This window comes from Erythrolamprus reginae, chromosome 3, assembly GCF_031021105.1.
Source record: "Erythrolamprus reginae isolate rEryReg1 chromosome 3, rEryReg1.hap1, whole genome shotgun sequence".
In the NCBI taxonomy this organism is placed as follows: domain Eukaryota; kingdom Metazoa; phylum Chordata; class Lepidosauria; order Squamata; family Dipsadidae; genus Erythrolamprus; species Erythrolamprus reginae.
Window position 1 is genome coordinate 53,688,497 of NC_091952.1, and position 18,503 is coordinate 53,706,999.

Here is an 18,503-nt window from a genome sequence, read left to right on the forward strand (position 1 = left end):
TTGCTTTGCTTTGCGCATTGCTTTGTGATTGTGCTTAGAACACAAGTTTTTCCCTGACAGGATACAGTCTAAAGAGCCATATGAGAACCCACACTGGTGAGAAGCCATATAAGTGCCAAGAAGATTTATGCACCAAAGCCTTCAAGACTTCTGGAGATCTTCAGAAACATATCCGAACACATACTGGTATGTCTTGTGGTGGATTATTATTTTTATTTAGGACTAGAAGAATCTGAAGGCTAATAAATGTGCAAATAAAGTAGCTCTAGAATAGAATAGAATTCTTTATTGGCCAAGTGTGATTGGCCACAAAAGGAATTTGTCTTGGTGCATATGCTCTCAGCGTACATAAAAGAAAAAGATACATTTGTCAAGAATCATGTGGTACAACACTTAATGACTGTCATAGGGGTCAAATAAGCAGTGAAGAAACAATCAATATTAATAAAAATCTTAGGATACAAGCAACAAGTTACAGTCCTAAGTGGGAGGAAAAGGATGATAGGAATGATGAGAAAAAACTAGTAGAAATAGAAGTGCAGACTTAGTAAAAAGTTGACAGTGTTGAGGGAATGATTTGTTTAGTGGAGTGATGGCGTTTGGGAAAAAACTGTTCTTGTGTGTAGTTGTCTTGGTGCGCAGTCAAAAAGAGGGCTGTGAAAATATTGTAGCGACATTTTGAGGGTAGGAGTTGAAACAATTTATGTCCAGGATGCGAGGGGTCAGTAAATATTTTCACAGCCCTCTTTTTGATTCGTGCAGTATACAGGTCCTCAATGGAAGGCAGGTTGGAAGCAATTGTTTTTTCTGCAGTTCTGATTATGAGGCTAATGTGCAAATAAAGTAGCTGTATTATTACTGATGATGTTATTTACATTTATTAATTCTTTAAATCGTATATATTTTTAATGCATATACTAAAATGCCCTCCTGCATCTCAGCGGATTCCCAGATTTAAAGTAAATGTGTGAGGGGGGAAAATTCATTAAATACTTAAAATAATTCAGGAAGAGGCAGATAGAAAGATGGTATTGGCATTGGGGCCTGTGTTTAGTAAATAATTGAAGGAGGAGGATGTGGGGGCTAATTATTATTATTATTATTATTATTATTATTATTAGATTTGTATGCCGCCACTCTCTGTAGACTCGGGGCGGCTCACAACAATAACAAAGACAATGTAATCTTCCCACCAGTCTGCTCTGGCTGTAGGCTGTGCACCAATGTTCTATATCATTCATTTATTCATCCATCCATCCATTCATTCATTCTACAACTTCTGTGCATTTTCACTTCCAGAAATTCTGAGGCCAAGGCCAAACAAGGTGGCACTGAGCGTAGAGACTATAAAAAATCTGTATGAACATATCAGTAGTTTCTAAACATGGCCCCACTAATCACACTTATTCTGTAAAATAAGACAGTGATGGGCAAATGTTCGTCAACAGTTATAGTTCTCTAAGTTATAGTTCTCTAAGAATTAATCTTTGACAGTCTAAGGCCGTGATGGCAAACCTATGGCACACATGTCAGAGGTGGCATGCAGAGCCAACTCTGTGGGCACATGTGCTATCGGCAGCTGCTGTTCCGGGTTCCAGCACAAGCAGCTGTCCAATGCACATGTGCACAATGGAACCCGGAAGAGCTTCTGGCCACCGCTCGCATGTGCACTAGACAGCTGCTATCTTCAGGGTTCCCTGCGCTCCGGTATGCACACTTTCCGGTTTTGGCACTCAGTGGCGAAATGGTTAACCATCACTAAATTGTTCAGCTAATTTAGGTTCATGTGCATTCTAATATTTGGCTGTGCAAAATTGAACTAAAAATATAATGAGATCAAAGATAATTATGAAAAAAAAGGTATTAATACCACTTGTAGGATAGTCCAAATCCTATAACCATTAATTTATCAACCGAACATAAGAAGAGCCATGATGAATCGGGCCAAAGCCCATCGAGTCCAGCATTCTGCGTCACCCAGTGGCCCATCAATTGTACGTGGGGATCTTGAGCAGAAGGAGAAGGCAAAACCCTCCCTTTCCCTTGACCCCCAACAAATGATACCCAAGGGAATCCTGCCTGCCTCAACCAATATAGAAGCTGCACTTGGACATCCATTTCAATAACCACCGATACCCTTGGTATCCATGAATCTGTCTAATCCTGCCTTGACGCTATCGAGGCAGACAGCTGTCATGACCTCTTCTGGAAATGAATTCTATAAATAAAGTTACAGAAGCACTGAAAAAGGTAGTGTATGATCAGTCTTCGCACTTAGGACTGTCATCATATCCCCGCTGTCACGTGATCAAAATTTGGGTGCTTGGCAACCTGCATGCATTTACAATGGTTTGCGGCATGCTGGGTGATGTGGCCGCCATTTTTGAGGATCACACCACTCAGCCATTTGTAACCTCAGGATTTTGACAAGGAAAGTCAATAGGGGAAGCTTGATTCACTTAGTTGCCATTGCAAAAAAGATCCATAAAACTAAATGCAACTCACTTAAAAACTACCTTGTTTAGGAGCAGAAATTCTGGTTCCAATTGTGGTTTTAAGTTAAGCCAATGACTAACTATACTATGATATGCGTGATAGAGGAAATGAAATAATCTTATCTTGAATTTTCTATGGCGTTTAATGATTAATTAGGGATTCTTCTCTCTGGTCTCCCCATCAAGGTGAGCGGCCTTTCCGGTGCCCTTTTGAAGGCTGTGGCCGCTCTTTCACCACCTCCAATATACGCAAGGTCCATATACGAACCCACACAGGGGAGAGACCATATATGTGCCCAGAGCCTAACTGTGGAAGGGGGTTCACCAGTGCCACCAACTACAAAAATCACATGAGAATCCATACAGGTAAACTTTGAACAATACAGTGGTACTTCTACTTACGAACTTAATTCGTTCCGTGACCAGGTTCTTAAGTAGAAAAGTTTGTAAGAAGAAGCAATTTTCCCTATAGGAATCAATGTAAAAGCAAATAGTGTGTGCGTTTGGGGAAACCACAGGGAGGGTGGAGGCCCTGTTTCCTCCCAGGAGATTCCTAGAGGCCCCACAGAGGCTTCTCCCCACCTTTTCTGGCCCTGTTCCCTCCCAGGAGATTCCTAGAGATGCCCCACGGAGCCTTCTCCCTGCCTTTTCCGGTTACAATTTTGGAGGCTCGGGTTTGTAAGTGGAAAATGGTTCATGAGAAGGCAAAACAATCTTGAACACCTGGTTCTTATTTAGAAAAGTTCATAAGTAGAGGCGTTCTTGGGTAGAGGTGCCACTCTATCTTTAACTGTCTTGATTTTTTTCTGCTTTACTTATGGGTTTGTTGTTGGTGTTGTTTTGCTGGTTATGTTTATGAATTGTGTTACATATTGTTTTCTTTGTTATATTGTGAGCCACTCAATAGTTGCAGTTGGTTAGATCAGCCAACATAAATCGCTGCAAGGACTCAGTTGATTGATTCAGCATATATAAAAAAAAGATGCTAATCTTGTTCATCCTGTGAGATGATCACAAAAAACAATACATAAGTTAATAAGATACCGGCTATTGGAGATGGATCTGACTCTTTTGTTTCCTTGACCACTTAAAGTAACTGTAGGGTGGAGCACTGGAAATCCATACTTTCTCTCCTAAATGGCTTTTGCCCCTGATTCTTACCTTGAAACAACAACTGGATTATTTCTACTGCTAGTACTTTTCTTATTGAACACCTTACTCAAACCTCAGTGTGCAAGACAGGGCTCTTCCACTTTTCCACAGATTGAAAGATCAAAATGCAGAGGTTTAAATAATTTGAATAGTGCTGTAAGAAGATTACAAGGACATTCGAAGGAGGAAACATCCTGAACAGAGCCTGAAGCATCAATAAATGCTGAAAGCAAACCCCCAAGTCTATACTTACTGTATACAAATATAAAGAAAATAAGACTTACCACAGCACTGAAAAATGTGAAAAATTAGCTTAAATTCCTAGTTTTGTGCTACATATGTCATACTGCCTTTCCAAGGTTCTTCAGTTTTTTTGGCAATTTCAGGGATTTTTCAGAGGCTGCCAGGAATTATATGCTAGCCTCATTCTTTTCCCACTGACTTCTTCCTTTGTTCCTTAAAAGGCAAAATGCTTTCTAAATTTAGCTGGAAAGGGGGCTAGAATAATCTGACTTGTATGTGACAAACAGCCACCTCTCACTTGAACAGTTTGGATTATAAATCTGCAGTCTAGCATATTCACACTAATCCTAAAATGAAAAATCACACATGTTTACTTGAGAGAGGAATTCCATTATGTTAAATTGGCTTTATTTTGAACAGTATCTTCAACTCTTAGACCGTGAATCTGTGAATAAAAAGTTGATTTCACTGTGAATCCTAATTCTGTTCCAGGGGAAAAGCCATACGCATGCATGGTACCAGGCTGTGGGAAATGCTTCACAGAATATTCCAGTCTCTACAAACACCACGTAGTTCACACACATTGCAAACCATACACTTGCAACACCTGTGGCAAAAACTATCGGCAAACCTCTACTTTGGCAATGCATAAACGTACCGTGCATGGGGAGCTGGAGCCCATGGATGACAGTGAACAAGCTCTCTATGAGCATCAGATGGAAGGTGAGGAGCCTTGTAATTCTTGTCACTCTCCAATTTGCTGGTATACAGCGTTGTTTTCACCTTGTGTTCTATTTTCTCTGCCTGCAAAGCCATTGGAATGCTCTCTCTAAGTTGGATTCTTATACCAATTCTTCTTTCTTTGTTCTCTCAGATACCATAGTGGATAACAGCAGGCCTCCAGTGAAAAGTCAGTGTATTGTTTCGATGAAGATGGGAGATGAAGGGCAGGACGATTCCATGCCATCGGCAGCAGCTCTTGTTTCTCAGGATGGGGTAGAGCAAGTATGAAGGACAATGGGAGGAAGTATTCTTGGCCTAGGGGGTATCCAAGGCAGATCAGTGGAAAGAATTGCAATGGCGCAGGCGTAGGCAAAGTTGGCTTTTCTATGACTTGTGCACTTCAATTCCCAGAATTCCTGATCCTATCATGTTAGCTCAGGAATTCTGGGAGTTGAAGTCCTCATGTCACAGAAGAGCCAACTTTGCCTACCCCTGCAATAGGGGATTATTTATTTATTTATGTATGTATGTATGGATAGATGGATTTGATTTGATTTGATTTATTGGATTTATATGTTGCCCCTCTCCGAGGACTGGGGATGGTTTACAACATATAAAAAGAAAACAGTACAATAATAGTCTAAATCCAATTAATTTAAAACTAATTATACAATCTATAATCCCCAATTTATTTTAAAAAAAACAAGTCATACCCATTCAGACAGCAACCATACGTGACATTCATTGGCCAAGTGGCTAGAGTCTAATCGCCCCGAGCCTGGTGACATAGGTGAGTCTTAAGACTCTTGTGGAAGGCGAGGAGGGTGGGGGCAGTACGAATGTCCAGGGGGATCTGATTCCAGAGGGCTGGAGCCCCCACATATCTAGTTGATGGGACCTGGAGAAGGTCACTGGGACTCATGCATCAGAAGGCGGCCCCATAAGTAATCTGGCCCGATGCCATGATTCTCCCAGAATGTATTAATTCTAAGTATTTCACCATCTTATCTGCCTATAACTCGCACATAACCTTTTCTTAATCTTAGCTTTAGTAGCAGGCATGTTAAGGATTTTGTGGCATCTTAAAGGAAAAACTGAGATGAAATGATTGGTATGCAGCTATGACTCTGGTTATCACTGTTGGAGCTGGGATACAGATCTTGAATACATTTCACTTGGACATAATATCAGAAACAAATCTTTCAAATGTAGCTGCTATAACTGTGTGATGTTTTTCGGGTCAGAATAGTAACTTCTGGGACTGAGTATCTCAAGTTTCATTCAAAGCCTGTCTATGGCCGGCACTTGGCAATGCTAACAACGACTAATGATACTCATGTTGCTGTTCAGGTAGGCACATACTATTTGGAGTTCCTACCTGAATTAGGATAGCATATCAAAAAACCTAAATGTGAAATACTTACGCATTAACCATAAAATGTTTAACAGCCATGACCTTTTAACAAAGTATTGAGAATAATGAAATGCCTTCATTATTAAGTCACAAGGGGACATATTAGCTGTCATCTAAAATATGGATATGGTGTGAATTACCCTAAACATTTCTATTAGGTAACATTTTTACATTTCCAGGCTCAACTATTTCTTTATTTCTTTATTTACATTTATATGCCGCCCATCTCTTCAGGGAGGCGAACAACAATGAAAAATACAATACAATACTATAAAAAAGATACAAAAGTTAAAACCCCATGATAAAAAGCATTCATCCATCAATCATTCAACAGTTAGGCCGGAGCAAGATGTTAGTGCTCAATAATCCTCCCAGGCCTGCTGGCAAAGCCAAGTTTTTAGGGCCTTTCAGAAAGCCAGAAGAGTGGGGGAAGTGTGAATCTCCAGGGAGAGCTGGTTCCAGAGTGCTGGAGCCACCTCAGAGAAGGCCCTCCCCCGTGGTCCCGCCAGACGGCATGGTTTGGCTGACAGGACCCAGAGGAGGCTGATCGGTTGTTGGGATATATGAGGCAGAAGACGGTTCTGTAGTAATCTGGTCCTAAACCATGTAGGGCTTTATAGGTAACTAGGTTCATAAGTCAAGGAGTACCTGCATATTAAACTATATTTGATATTCCTTTTAATATGAGCAGATGAAGTCCTGACAAAAGTAAAAATATCCAAGCAACACGACACGTTCCGTCAACTGTGTCTCCTTAGTATTTCAAGAATAAAATCCTTATGTAAGAGGGTTCTCTCTGATCTTCCTTTTAGCACATGTAAAGATTAAATGTTTAATTTGCTTAATAAAAGCAAACATAGAGTTCATTTAACTTAAGCTATTTGAATAGAAAGCCACCTGGAAGGCATAATTATAATCAATTATTTGATAATTAGTACAATGATTTTACTTCAGCTATTAAATCCTGCACAGAAATATTCTGTTATATTCACTTGGTGAGAAGTGGATCAGCTTAATAACCCTTTGAAGCAAACAGTATAGCGACAAATCTAGGTGGCAGATTTTTGAAGCTAGCAGCATACTCCAAAAGCTGTTAAAACGGCTGCTTGAGAGTTCAAATATTTACAGTTACTAGTCACAGTTCTAACAACATAATATTTAAGCCAGAATATTATTGCAAATGAGGCTTTAGTTTTAAGGGGGCATTATCTAGTTTCAGAAAAAACTGCAGTATTATGAAGATAGCTGAGGATATTTAGAGGAGGTCTCAGGACTTTCATCTGCAAATTGGTTAGATTACTGGAGTTTACCTGAATTCAGATTTTTAGTGGGACATGAGCCAGTGCTGAAAAGGCAAATGGCATTTTTGGGGTTGGATTATCAGGAGCACAGAGTTCAAATCCTCAGAAATTATTATATTCCCCCTGCTCTGTGTTTGGAATTATGCATCTAGTTCTGGACACAAGACATGACCCATTGCTACAAATTCAGAGGAAGACAGAGGAAGAGAAGGATTTAGGGGTAGTGATTTCTGACAGTCTCAAAATGGGTGAAAAGTGCAGTCAGGCGGTAGGGAAAGCAAGTAGGATGCTTGGCTGCATAGCTAGAGGTATAACAAGCAGGAAGAGGGAGATTATGATCTCGCTATATAGAGTGCTGGTGAGACCACATTTGGAATACTGGGTTCAGTTCTGGAGACCTCACCTACAAAAAGATATTGACAAAATTGAACGGGTCCAAAGATGGGCTACAAGAAAGGTGGAAGGTCTTAAGCATAAAACGTATCAGGAAAGACTTAATGAACTCAATCTGTATAGTCTGGAGCAGTGTTTTTCAACCAGTGTGCCGCGGCACACTAGTGTGCCGTGAGACATGGTCAGGTGTGCCGCGAAGCTCAGAGAGAGAAAGAAAGCAAGAGAGAGAGAGAAAGAGAACAAGAGAGAGAGAAAGAGAGAGAAAGAGAACAAGAGAGAGAGAAAGCAAGAGAGAGAGAAAGAACAAGAGAAAGAAAGCAAGAGAGAGAGAAAGAGAGAGAAATAAAGCAATAGAGAGAAAGAAAGAGAGGGAGGGAAGGAGAGAGACAGAAAGAGCAAAAAAGAGAGGGAGGAAGGAAGGAAGAGAAAGAAAGAGGGATGGAGAGAGAAAGAAGGGAGAAAGAGGGAGGGAGAGAGAAATAGAGTGAAAGGGAGGAAGAGAGAGAGAATTTTTTGTGCAAACTTTTTTTAGCAAACCCCCCCCCCCCCTCAATGTGCCCCAGGGTTTTGTAAATGTAAAAAATGTGCCACGGCTAAAAAAAGGTTGAAAATCACTGGTCTGGAGGACAGAAGGAAAAGGGGAGACATGATCGAAACATTTAAATATGTTAAAGGGTTAAATAAGGTCCAGGAGGGAAGTGTTTTTAATAGGAAAGTGAACACAAGAACAAGGGGACACAATCTGAAGTTAGTTGGGGAAAAGATCAAAAGCAACATGAGAAAATATTATTTTACTGAAAAAGTAGTAGATCCTTGGAACAAACTTCCAGCAGACGTGGTTGGTAAATCCACAGTAACCGAATTTAAACATGCCTGGGATAAACATATATCCATCCTAAGATAAAATACAGAAAATAGTATAAGGGCAGACTAGATGGACCGTCAGACTTCTATGTTTCTAAGACTACCAAGATAACAAGGGAATTGGAATCCAAGTTTGGTGAGGAAGGTTTAAAGAATTAAGAATCTTTAATATGGAGAAGACAAGACTTATGGGTCTTCAGATATTTATACTTTGTACCTTACAAGGAAAGGACAACAAACAATAGATTAAAGGTTCAGAGAAAAGAGTAAACCAGTGGAATAAGTTGCTACGGGCATAAAGATGGCTGTAAGTTCTCAGAGGTCCCTTCAAAATCAGTATTCTATAAAATCTGCATATAGTGAAGTCCACTGACTTGGATTTACCCATATTCTAAACATGCCAACCACATTCATATGTCATGTTAAGCAGTGGTACATTCAGTAAATTACAGTTGGCTGGGTATATATGGAACATAGCCGTTTTGTATAAGAATTATGAAATTGAGTTTCCATACACTGAAATACATTAGAATGGGTAAACTGATTTGCATGCAGGCATGCAAAATATTATTAAAACTGAACTATACATCTGTGGTATATATTATGTTCCTCAAATATATCTTTTTATAGTGTTTTCCCACTGTCCACTTTTTATATTTCCATATAATTCAGTATACAGTGGTACCTCAAGATACGAACCCCTCGTCTTACGAACAACTCGTGATTCGAACCCGGGGTTCAGAAAAATTTTGCCTCTTCTTACGAACTTTTTTCGAGTTACGAACCAGCGTTCGGAGACTGCTGGGAAGCTGCGCGGCTGTTTTAAAAGGTGACAGCCGGGCGGTGGGGCTTCCCAGAAGGCTCCCGAACGCCGGTTCGTAACTCGAACAAAGTTTGTAAGAAGAGGCAAAATTTTTCTGAACCCCAGGTTCGGTTCGGGAGGTTGCTGGGAAGCCCCCCAGCCCGGCTGTCACCTTTTAAAACAGCTGCGCGGCTTCCCAGCTGTCTCCCGAAGCCGAACGCGGAGGTTCGGCTTTGGCGTTCTGCTTCGGGAGACAGCTGGGAAGCCGCGCGGCTGTTTTAAAAGGTGACAGCCGGCCTGGGGGGCTTCCCAGCATCCCCCCGAACCCCAAATCCGGGTTCGGGGGGTGCTGGGAAGCCCCCCGGGCCAGCTGCGACCTTTTAAAACAGCCGCGTGGCTTCCCAGCTGTCTCCCGAAGCCGAACGCGGAAGTTCGGCTTTGGCGTTCGGCTTCGGGAGACAGCTGGGAAGCCGCGCGGCTGTTTTAAAAGGTGACAGCCGGCCTGGGGGGCTTCCCAGCACCCCCCCGAACCACGAATCCGGGTTCGGGGGGGTGCTGGGAAGCCCCCCGGGCCGGCTGTCACCTTTTAAAACAGCCGCGCGGCTTCCCAGCAGTTGCCGAAAGCCGTTTTTTTGGTTGCACGGATTAATTGACTTTACATTGTTTTCTATGGGACGAACCTTTCGTCTTACAAACCTTCTTGCACCAATTAAGTTCGTATCATGAGGTATTACTGTATTTTTTCTTTGCTTCCTCCTTGCCTTACATTTACTTCTGCATATAAGTGTTCCAATAATAATCACTAATACCCAGCAGCTCTTGTCAGTTTAAATAATTTATATAAAGCAAAGCCAGTAACTGTTGTTGTTGTTGTTGTTGTTATTATTATTATTTATTTATTAGATTTCATTTCATTCATTTCATTTCATTTATTGGATTTATATGCCGCCCCTCTTCGTAGACTCGGGGCGGCTTACAGCAATGATAAAAAACCGTATATAATGACAAATCTAATAGTTAGAATCTAAAATAACAATAATACATTTAAAAAGTCTAAAAAACAAGAAATCCCAATATATAAAAAACATACATACTGTCATATCATACACAGAAAACTACATAGGCAGGGGGAGATGTTTCAGTTCCCCCACGCTTGATGACAGAGGTGGGTTTTAAGGAGTTTACAAAAGGCAGGGAGGGTGGGGGCAGTTCTAATCTCTGGAGGGAGCTGATTCCAGAGGGTCAGAGCCGCCACAGAGAAGGCTCTTCCTCTGGGTCCCGCCAAACGACATTGTCTTCAGAGAGGGGCGGCATACAAATATAATAAATTGAATTGAATTGAATTGTTTAGTTGATGGGACCCGGAAGAGACAAACTCTTTGGGACCTAACCGGTCGCTGGGATTCGTGTGGCAGAGGGCGGTCTCATAGATACCCTGGTCCGGTGCCATGAAGGGATTTATAGGTGATGACCAACACTTTGAATTGTGACCGGAAACTGATCAACAACCAATGCAGACTGCAGAGTGTTGCTGTTACATGGGCATACCTTGGGAAGCCCATGATTGCCCTCGCAGCTGCATTCTGCACGATCTGAAGTTTCCGAACACTCTTCAAAGGTAGCCCCATGTAGAGAGCGTTACAGTAGTCGAGACTCGAGGTGATGAGGGCATGAGTGACTGTGAGCAGTGACTCCCGGTCCAAATAGGGCCGCAACTGGTGCGCCAGGCGAACCTGGGCAAACGCCCCCCTCGCCACAGCTGAAAGATGTTTCTCTAATGTGAGCTGTGGATCGAGGAGGATGCCCAAGTTGTGGACCCTCTCCGAGAGGGTCAATAATTTCCCCCCCCCCCAGGGTGATGGACGGACAGATGGAAATTTGTTAATTTGGCATTTGGTGTTTTTGCTTTAAAATAAATTTAGCACATTGGGTTCTTTTTTGTCATATTCCTTTCTACCAAAACCAAGCTGCTTCCATATCCCTACTTTACCTTACAGCCAGTTCACACCACAGACTAACAGGGTAGAAGCCTACAGCTAAAATTTATATTTTTGAAGAAAATACCCGCTCATTTGAAAAAGTCAAATGGTTCTTATTGCATTGCAGGATTGATGAAAAAAGGAGTCACTCACCACTTCCATCTTTCCTTGAAGATAGTTATTATTTTAAAACAAAATAAATTGCAGTTACTATATTAAGCAATCTTTGCTTAAGGAGTTGTGAAGGAGTTGTTTGTTTCTGGTGTGGCCTCCTCAGCCAACCAACTCCCAGATGCAGTTTATTAAAGAGTACAAAGAGAGTGTTGAAAGCATTATTGGCCCATATTTCATACTTTTCTGAGAGTAGTACAAGAGTATTGTATACATTACTTCAAAAATTCCAAGAGTTTTCAAAGCAAAAGTTATGGAATCAAATACCAGAAATCATTTTTCTTCCTTAACTCATCCCTGGAATCACTCCTCCAACTGCAGGTTGAAACCAATTTGAATGTTTGAAAATCGTGTATTGTCATTTTCTTTTGTAGTTGGAAATGCAGCAGAGCCTGGAAAGTACAATCAACATGACAACTACAGCAGTTCACTAAGAAGCCGCAATTCTGAAAACAGCTTTATTAAAAAAATGGACGTTGAGATTTTATTTTCAACACCTGACAGGAGTGAAGAGCTACGTAGAAACAATAGTCATTGGACAAGACAAGAGATTCTACAGGGGCCTGTAGTTCAGGAGTCAGATGTCCGGGAACTAAATGCTCATTGGACCTGGAGAGAATTTTTAAGAGTTGTTCACTGCTAGTCAGTAGATACTGATAACTGACAAGAAGAGATGATGAAGCCTGACACTTTTTAAACAAATAAGCTTTAAGAAATCAACTCTTCTGAGATAGGGTTTGTCTAATCATTTAGATCCCTTTCATTTCTGGTACGTATTAATGGAATGGCCACTTTTGGATTAGAAAACATTTAAAGTTGGACTTTTATTGCATTTCAGCAACAATGACTTTTATCATTTCAGAATTTTATAATGTATGTGTTTAGGGGTGAATGTCCAGAAAGGAATCACAGCTACTTCATAACCTAGAGCAGTATTTCTCAAGTCAGCAACTTTAAGATGGGTGGACTTCAACTCTGAGAATTATAGGAGTTGAAGTCTATACATCTTAAGGTCGCCAAGGTTAAGAAACACTGTCCTAGAGAAGTATCAATATGAAAGCAATGAAGTGTCCTCTAGATAGGATTATCAGTGGAAGATCCAGGATGTAATAGCAATGGGGACAAGCAATAACATTATGAAAGTTTTCCTCCCCCACTCTTAATATACCAGAGTTACCTCTAAATCTTAGCAAGAGTCTATAGACAGGTAAAAAAAACCTACACTGAACTTGGGGGTAAATAAATTGGTTCCGTGTAACGTTTTATTATCTTTCACTCTTAAGATATAATAGGTTTGGATATGTATTTAATAAAAAATTGAAATTGTTTTTCTATTTTAAATACCGGTAGCTGTTTCAGCTTTACCTTTTTATTCTTCTTTAAGTTCCATATATCTAGTTTGTTTGGAAAATTAAGTATAGATTCTCCTGCCCCCAGGAATCCTAATGACAAGATCAGAAGGGGATTTTAAACTTGTTCCTACCACCAGTGATTAATATTTTTAAAAAATTCTCCTTGTTGCCTACTTAATAGCCAAGAAGCAGTAATTTTTTTAAATCAAGAATTGTGGTGGTAGAGAAAAAAGACTTTATAGTATACATCCAATTCTAATGAAGATGGTCACTTACCAATGGTAATAAGTGTTGTTTGATTATCTATAAAAACAAGTGAGGTTTTGTGGGCCACACTGAGTCAGACTATGGATTACGCACATGTCCCAGACAGGATACGGTATTCTGCCATCAAATGCATGTTATATAATTGGAAATAAGAAAATAGTTTTGTCCAGTGAGCTTGCTAGACCCAGAGGATTGTTTTAAAAGCATCATCTACTACATTTGCAACTGATGATCTTTTTGTATTACTGTCTGCTGTAACTCATGAAATATTATACTGCTACCGTAAGTGTATGGACAATATCTCCTATTCCATTGTTCAGTTACACGCTTTGACATGTACAATGCTATTTGACTTTTCGGTAGGACTTCATCTACTTTAGGCTTGTATCCTTGGAAATATTCCATTATACAATTGTGAAACTTTACTCAGCCATTGCCCCTTTCTTTTGTGTTTATACTTGATGCCAGCACTTAATTCCAAAACAATAACGTTACAGTATGTGGTTAAGCTGAAACACTGAAACAGAAATTGGCTTAAGAAAAATGAGTGTTCCTCTTTGTGCGCTGATTCTGACAAATCAGAACTTTAATTCCGTTGAGAATGAGGTCAAAGAATAAAGAAAATTAATGAAGCTGCTGCCAAATCTTACTTTTCTTGTTTTTATTCTTTATTTTGGGCAGTGGTCATAACTATCGTCACAATTTTTGGAGAAAAAGACGCTAGGTCCGAAATGCACACATTTTTCATGGTCTCCTGTACTTCTCATATTGCCTTTCTTCTGTCCCTAGGTACTGATGGTAGGATTTTCAGCACTAATTTGACTTTTAAGAATTCCCAGATAAGCATCCTACAATATAGCCAGTAAATTTGGAACATGGCACATGACTGCTGCAGAGTTAAGAATGGGAATTTATCCTAGGTAAAAGGATGCAAAGCAACCAGTGAGGCAGGGACAAATTTGCCAGCAGTGGGCAGTTGACAAACGCTCAGCTACAGACAAATTAGCTGGAGATTTTTTTTTTCCCTAATGTGAAAATATAAAGTTGATCTTTATATATTTAACTTAGCAGTAGATATTTATTAAAAACCAAAGCATGAAACTGATTGAAATGGTTAGAACACTCAATTGTGGATTATTTGGTAAATGAAAACCTTGTGGTTAATATGGTTGCATGAAGTAATATTTTAATCTCAAAAAGAATTACCGTATTTTTCAGACTATAAGACACACTGCTGTATAAGATGCACCAAGATTAAGAGGTAAGGAAGGAAAAAAGTTTTTGTCCTCCCCAGACTCACAGAGGGTTTGGGAGGCCTGCAGAGTGCTCCTGGGGGCTGAAAAAAGGCAAAAGCGGCCACGTTTTAAAACAACCCCCTTTTTTTGCAAAAATGTAGGTGTTTTCTGCCTCCCCGCGGGAGCACTCTGCAGGACTCCCAAACCCTCTGCGCAACCCATTTTTCAAAAAATCTCACCCATTTTTTGTAAAAATGGGATGCGGAGGTGGGTCTTCGGGAGGCCAAAAATGGCATTTCCACCCTCTTTTGGGGGGGGGGGGGGAAGGTGCATTTTAGACTCTGAAAAATATGGTAGATTTTCTACAAATTTCTTGACCTGATAACGAAAAGTACTTTGCAGGCTGAACTAGTAGTTGATTCTTGGAGATCCTTAAAACTTCTGTAGTGACTTAAACACACAGAAAATGTTACAGTCATACTTAAAGCTAAGCTGTAGCCTAAACCTAATGAACTCTTCAGGTTGCTTTGTTCTGTCCATCACTGCCTAGGGTTGGGGCTGTGTGAGTCTACCTTAAACATAGTTTGCTGAAGTCCAAGACAATAGTATTTGCTAAGCATGAATTGAAATGGGATACAAAGCTTTAACTGGAATGCAATTTATGCACAGCATTTTAGAACTGCAAACCAAATTGGAATTTTTGAAAGGTATATAATTTGGAAGATTTGGTTTTTCCCAATGTTTTTTTTAATGAAAATAGAACATACAGCCTGGACAGAAAAGCTGTATTTTATCCAACATAGTGTCATATATTTCAAGGTGAAATGCAGAGTATGATAATCTCTGAACAGAAAGTGTGAAGGAGTTCAATGGAGCTTACCTGTTTTTCCCAAAGTCCTAGATCACTCTATGAGCTGAATTTTTAGGAAAAGAGAATTTACCCCATTCATTTGAAGTCAATGATTTCATGTATTTACAAATTCTGATGTGATTAGAAGAAATGGGACTTGTTTTTTCTTGCTATTCTGATTGCAGTGTGATTAAAATATTAGAAGTGTTATTGTCTTCTATAGTTAATAACACTATTAAATATAAAAGTATTACAAGCATAAGTGATAAATTTAGTAAAATGTGACTTAAGGAAAAATAGGCCATTGCTAATAAACATTCAGAAAGTACTTGCAATTTTGGAAAAAATGACTTATTTTAATAATGTAATTTAGACATTATCTAAATTATCTTAGACATGCGGTTACTGATTCAAATTAAAAATATTGTAAATATATTGTATGGTGGGAACTCCTTTAAAAGGATTTGTAAGCTCTACCATTTAAATAATTGACCATACTAAGAGCATATGGCTTTTTAATGTAAATAAATCCTAGCAATGTGTTTAACAGGATTTACTCCCAGTGATTAAAGGTCTATGACAGTTCGCCATGGTGAACTCATCACAATAGCCTGCCATAATCAACTTGCTGTAGGATAACTCGCTGCAGGTTCAGAGTTACACTAATATCAAAGAAATGGTGGAATAGAATCATTAAAGAAAGGATACAAAAGGAGAGACAGAATGAAATGTGAATGGCAAAAATTAAAGTATTTTTATTTTAGGTAATTAAATAGAATTGTTACATTGTCCCTTTGATTTTAGTGTAACTCTTGTCCCATAGCAAGTTGGCCGTGATGAGTTGACACTGGTGAGTTGGCCATGATGAGTTGGCTGTGGCGAGTTGTCCCATTCCAGATTAAGCCAAGGGCAATAAGCCGTGATGGCGAACCTGTGGCGCATAGATCCATATCAAGCACGTGAGCTCAGGTCTGGTGCATATGCACACGCCAGCCAGCTGATTTTTGGGCCTTCTGAAACAGCCCATTTTCAGCTTCCAGAGAGGGTGGGAAAGGCTTGTTTTTTGCTATCCCCAAGCTCCAGAGCCCTTCCAACTTAAAATGGGCCATTTCTGCACTCTGAAGGGCCTCGGTGGGTGGAGGGTTGGGGAAGGCTGTTTTCATCCTCCCCAGGCTCCTTGAAAGGTTCTGAAGCCTAGAGAGAGCAAAAAAATTGGAACTTCCAGGTCAACCAGAAATCAGCAAATGGAATGTTTCCAGCCTTCGGAGGACCTCCGGAGGGGTGGGGAAGGCTGTTTTTACCCTTTCCAGGTTCCTAGAAACACTCTGAAGTTTGGGAGAGTGAAAAAAGGGTGTGCCATTATGTGCCGGTGGTGGGGAGTCACATATGCATGCACGGAGGGGCATATGGAATTATGAGTGTGGCCACACACATGTTCGACCCCCACCCCCACCCTTTTGGCACGTGAACCAAAAAAGGTTTGTCACCACTGTTTTAGAGTAATCATAAAGGTAGTCCTCAACTTATGACGACAACTGGACACAAAATTTATGTTGCTAAACAAGTCAGATAAGTGAATTTTGCTCCCCCTTTATGACCTTTCTTGTCACAGTTGTTAAGTGAATCATTGCAGTTAGCAACAGTTGTTAAGTGAATCTGGCTACACCATTAACATTGCTTATAAGAAGATCACAAAAGGTGAGCCCTGGGACACTGCAGCTGTCATAAATATATGTCAATTGCCAAATGTGTAAATTTTGATCACATTACCATGGGTGTGCTTGCTGCAATGTTGTAAGTCTGAAAAATGGTCATAAATCGGAGAGGGGCAGCATACAAATCTAATTAATAATAATAATAATAATAATAATAATAATAATTTTATTATTATTATTATTAAATCACTTTTCATTGCTGTTGTGGTGATTTCATTGCCGTGGTGTCACAGCAGATAGAGTGCTGTACGGCAAGCCACTGAAGCTGACTGTAGATCTGTAGGTCAGCGGTTCAAATCTCATCACTGGCTCAAGGTTATCCTTCCGAGGTGGGTAAAATGAGGACCCGGATTGTGGGGGCAATATGCTGGCTCTGTTAAAAAGCGCTATTGCTAATGCTAACATGTTGTAAGCCGCCCTGAGTCTAAGGAGAAGGGTGGCATAAAAATCAAATAAATAATAATAATTAATAATAATAATAATAATAATAATAATAATTAAATAAATGCTTGTAAATCAAGGACTACCTGTATAGGAGTGCATTTGCCATTTCCAAACAAGCTGCTACCATGAACAACATCTTAATGATACTACTTGTAGATTAAAATGTTGTTTTTAAATAGTATTTTCATTGCCTACATAGGTACTCAGTACGCATTTTTCACAGAAAGATAACTGCAATCTACTGCTAAACGTCAAATGTAACACGGCTGAATAACAGGAAACAGATTTCTTCCCAAGTGATGACTACAGCTACTACTGTAATACTTCATTCCTATCTCCCAAAACTTATTTCTGTCCTTTTCTATCCTTCTTCCTGCTGTTGCCCAAAGACTGACCCTCTACAGGATCCACCTAGGTTGCCTCTCCACCTTTTGCCTCTACAGTTTTTTGTTGGTGTTACTGTCCCTCGTCCCATTTTCGGGACCTTTTTGGGACTGCCTGTTTCTCAGTTTTATTTCAGTGGCGCTGTTTTGACTATAAACAATAGCAAGCAAAAAACTTCGTCAGATGCGCGGCCTGTTAAACCAATTTCAGTCCCAAGGACTTGGATTCAACAAGTTATATTCTGGTGGTGCAGTGGTTAGACCACAGTACTGCAAGCAGTTTGACTGTTTCAAAGTTGACTGAGCCTTCCATCCTTCCAAGGTTGGTAAAACGAGGACTCAAATTGTTGGGGGCAATATGTCGACTGCAAACAGCTTAGAAGAGGCTATAAGGCATTGTGAAGCACACATAGTCTTAAGTGCTATTGCTGTATTAAAATTAGTGAGTTTAAATCCGGAGTAAGCACTCGCACAACCCAGACATGAGGGATTCTAGAATCTTGTCCACATTGGATACTTCCTTGGAGGTTTGATGAGTTGAGAAGGGGCTTCCCCCCTACTTTCCTCTTTGTTTTTATTACCTCTCCAGCAGTAGTGGGTTTGCTACCGGAACGGTAAAGGATGCCACACTGGTAGCAAAAGTTGAGCTGCGTGCGCAACTTTGCTTCTGCACGTGTCCCAGAGTGTTTTTGCTTCTGTGCATGTGCAGGAAGCATAATC

At 40.2% G+C, this 18,503-nt stretch overlaps 1 protein-coding gene across 2 annotated transcripts in view; it reads left to right on the plus strand.

Annotated features, from left to right (window-relative positions):
• Positions 1-13,800, plus strand: part of ZNF76 (zinc finger protein 76) — a 30,745-nt gene extending 16,945 nt beyond the window's left edge. For both annotated transcript variants that reach the window (XM_070745313.1, XM_070745314.1), the window contains exons 9-13: positions 61-186; positions 2,682-2,861; positions 4,383-4,613; positions 4,765-4,895; positions 11,912-13,800. In XM_070745313.1, coding sequence (XP_070601414.1) covers positions 61-186; positions 2,682-2,861; positions 4,383-4,613; positions 4,765-4,895; positions 11,912-11,971 — 728 coding nt within the window. In that variant the 3' untranslated portion in view covers positions 11,972-13,800. The remainder of the gene's footprint in view (positions 1-60; positions 187-2,681; positions 2,862-4,382; positions 4,614-4,764; positions 4,896-11,911) is intronic.
• The last annotated feature ends 4,703 nt before the right edge of the window (positions 13,801-18,503 follow it).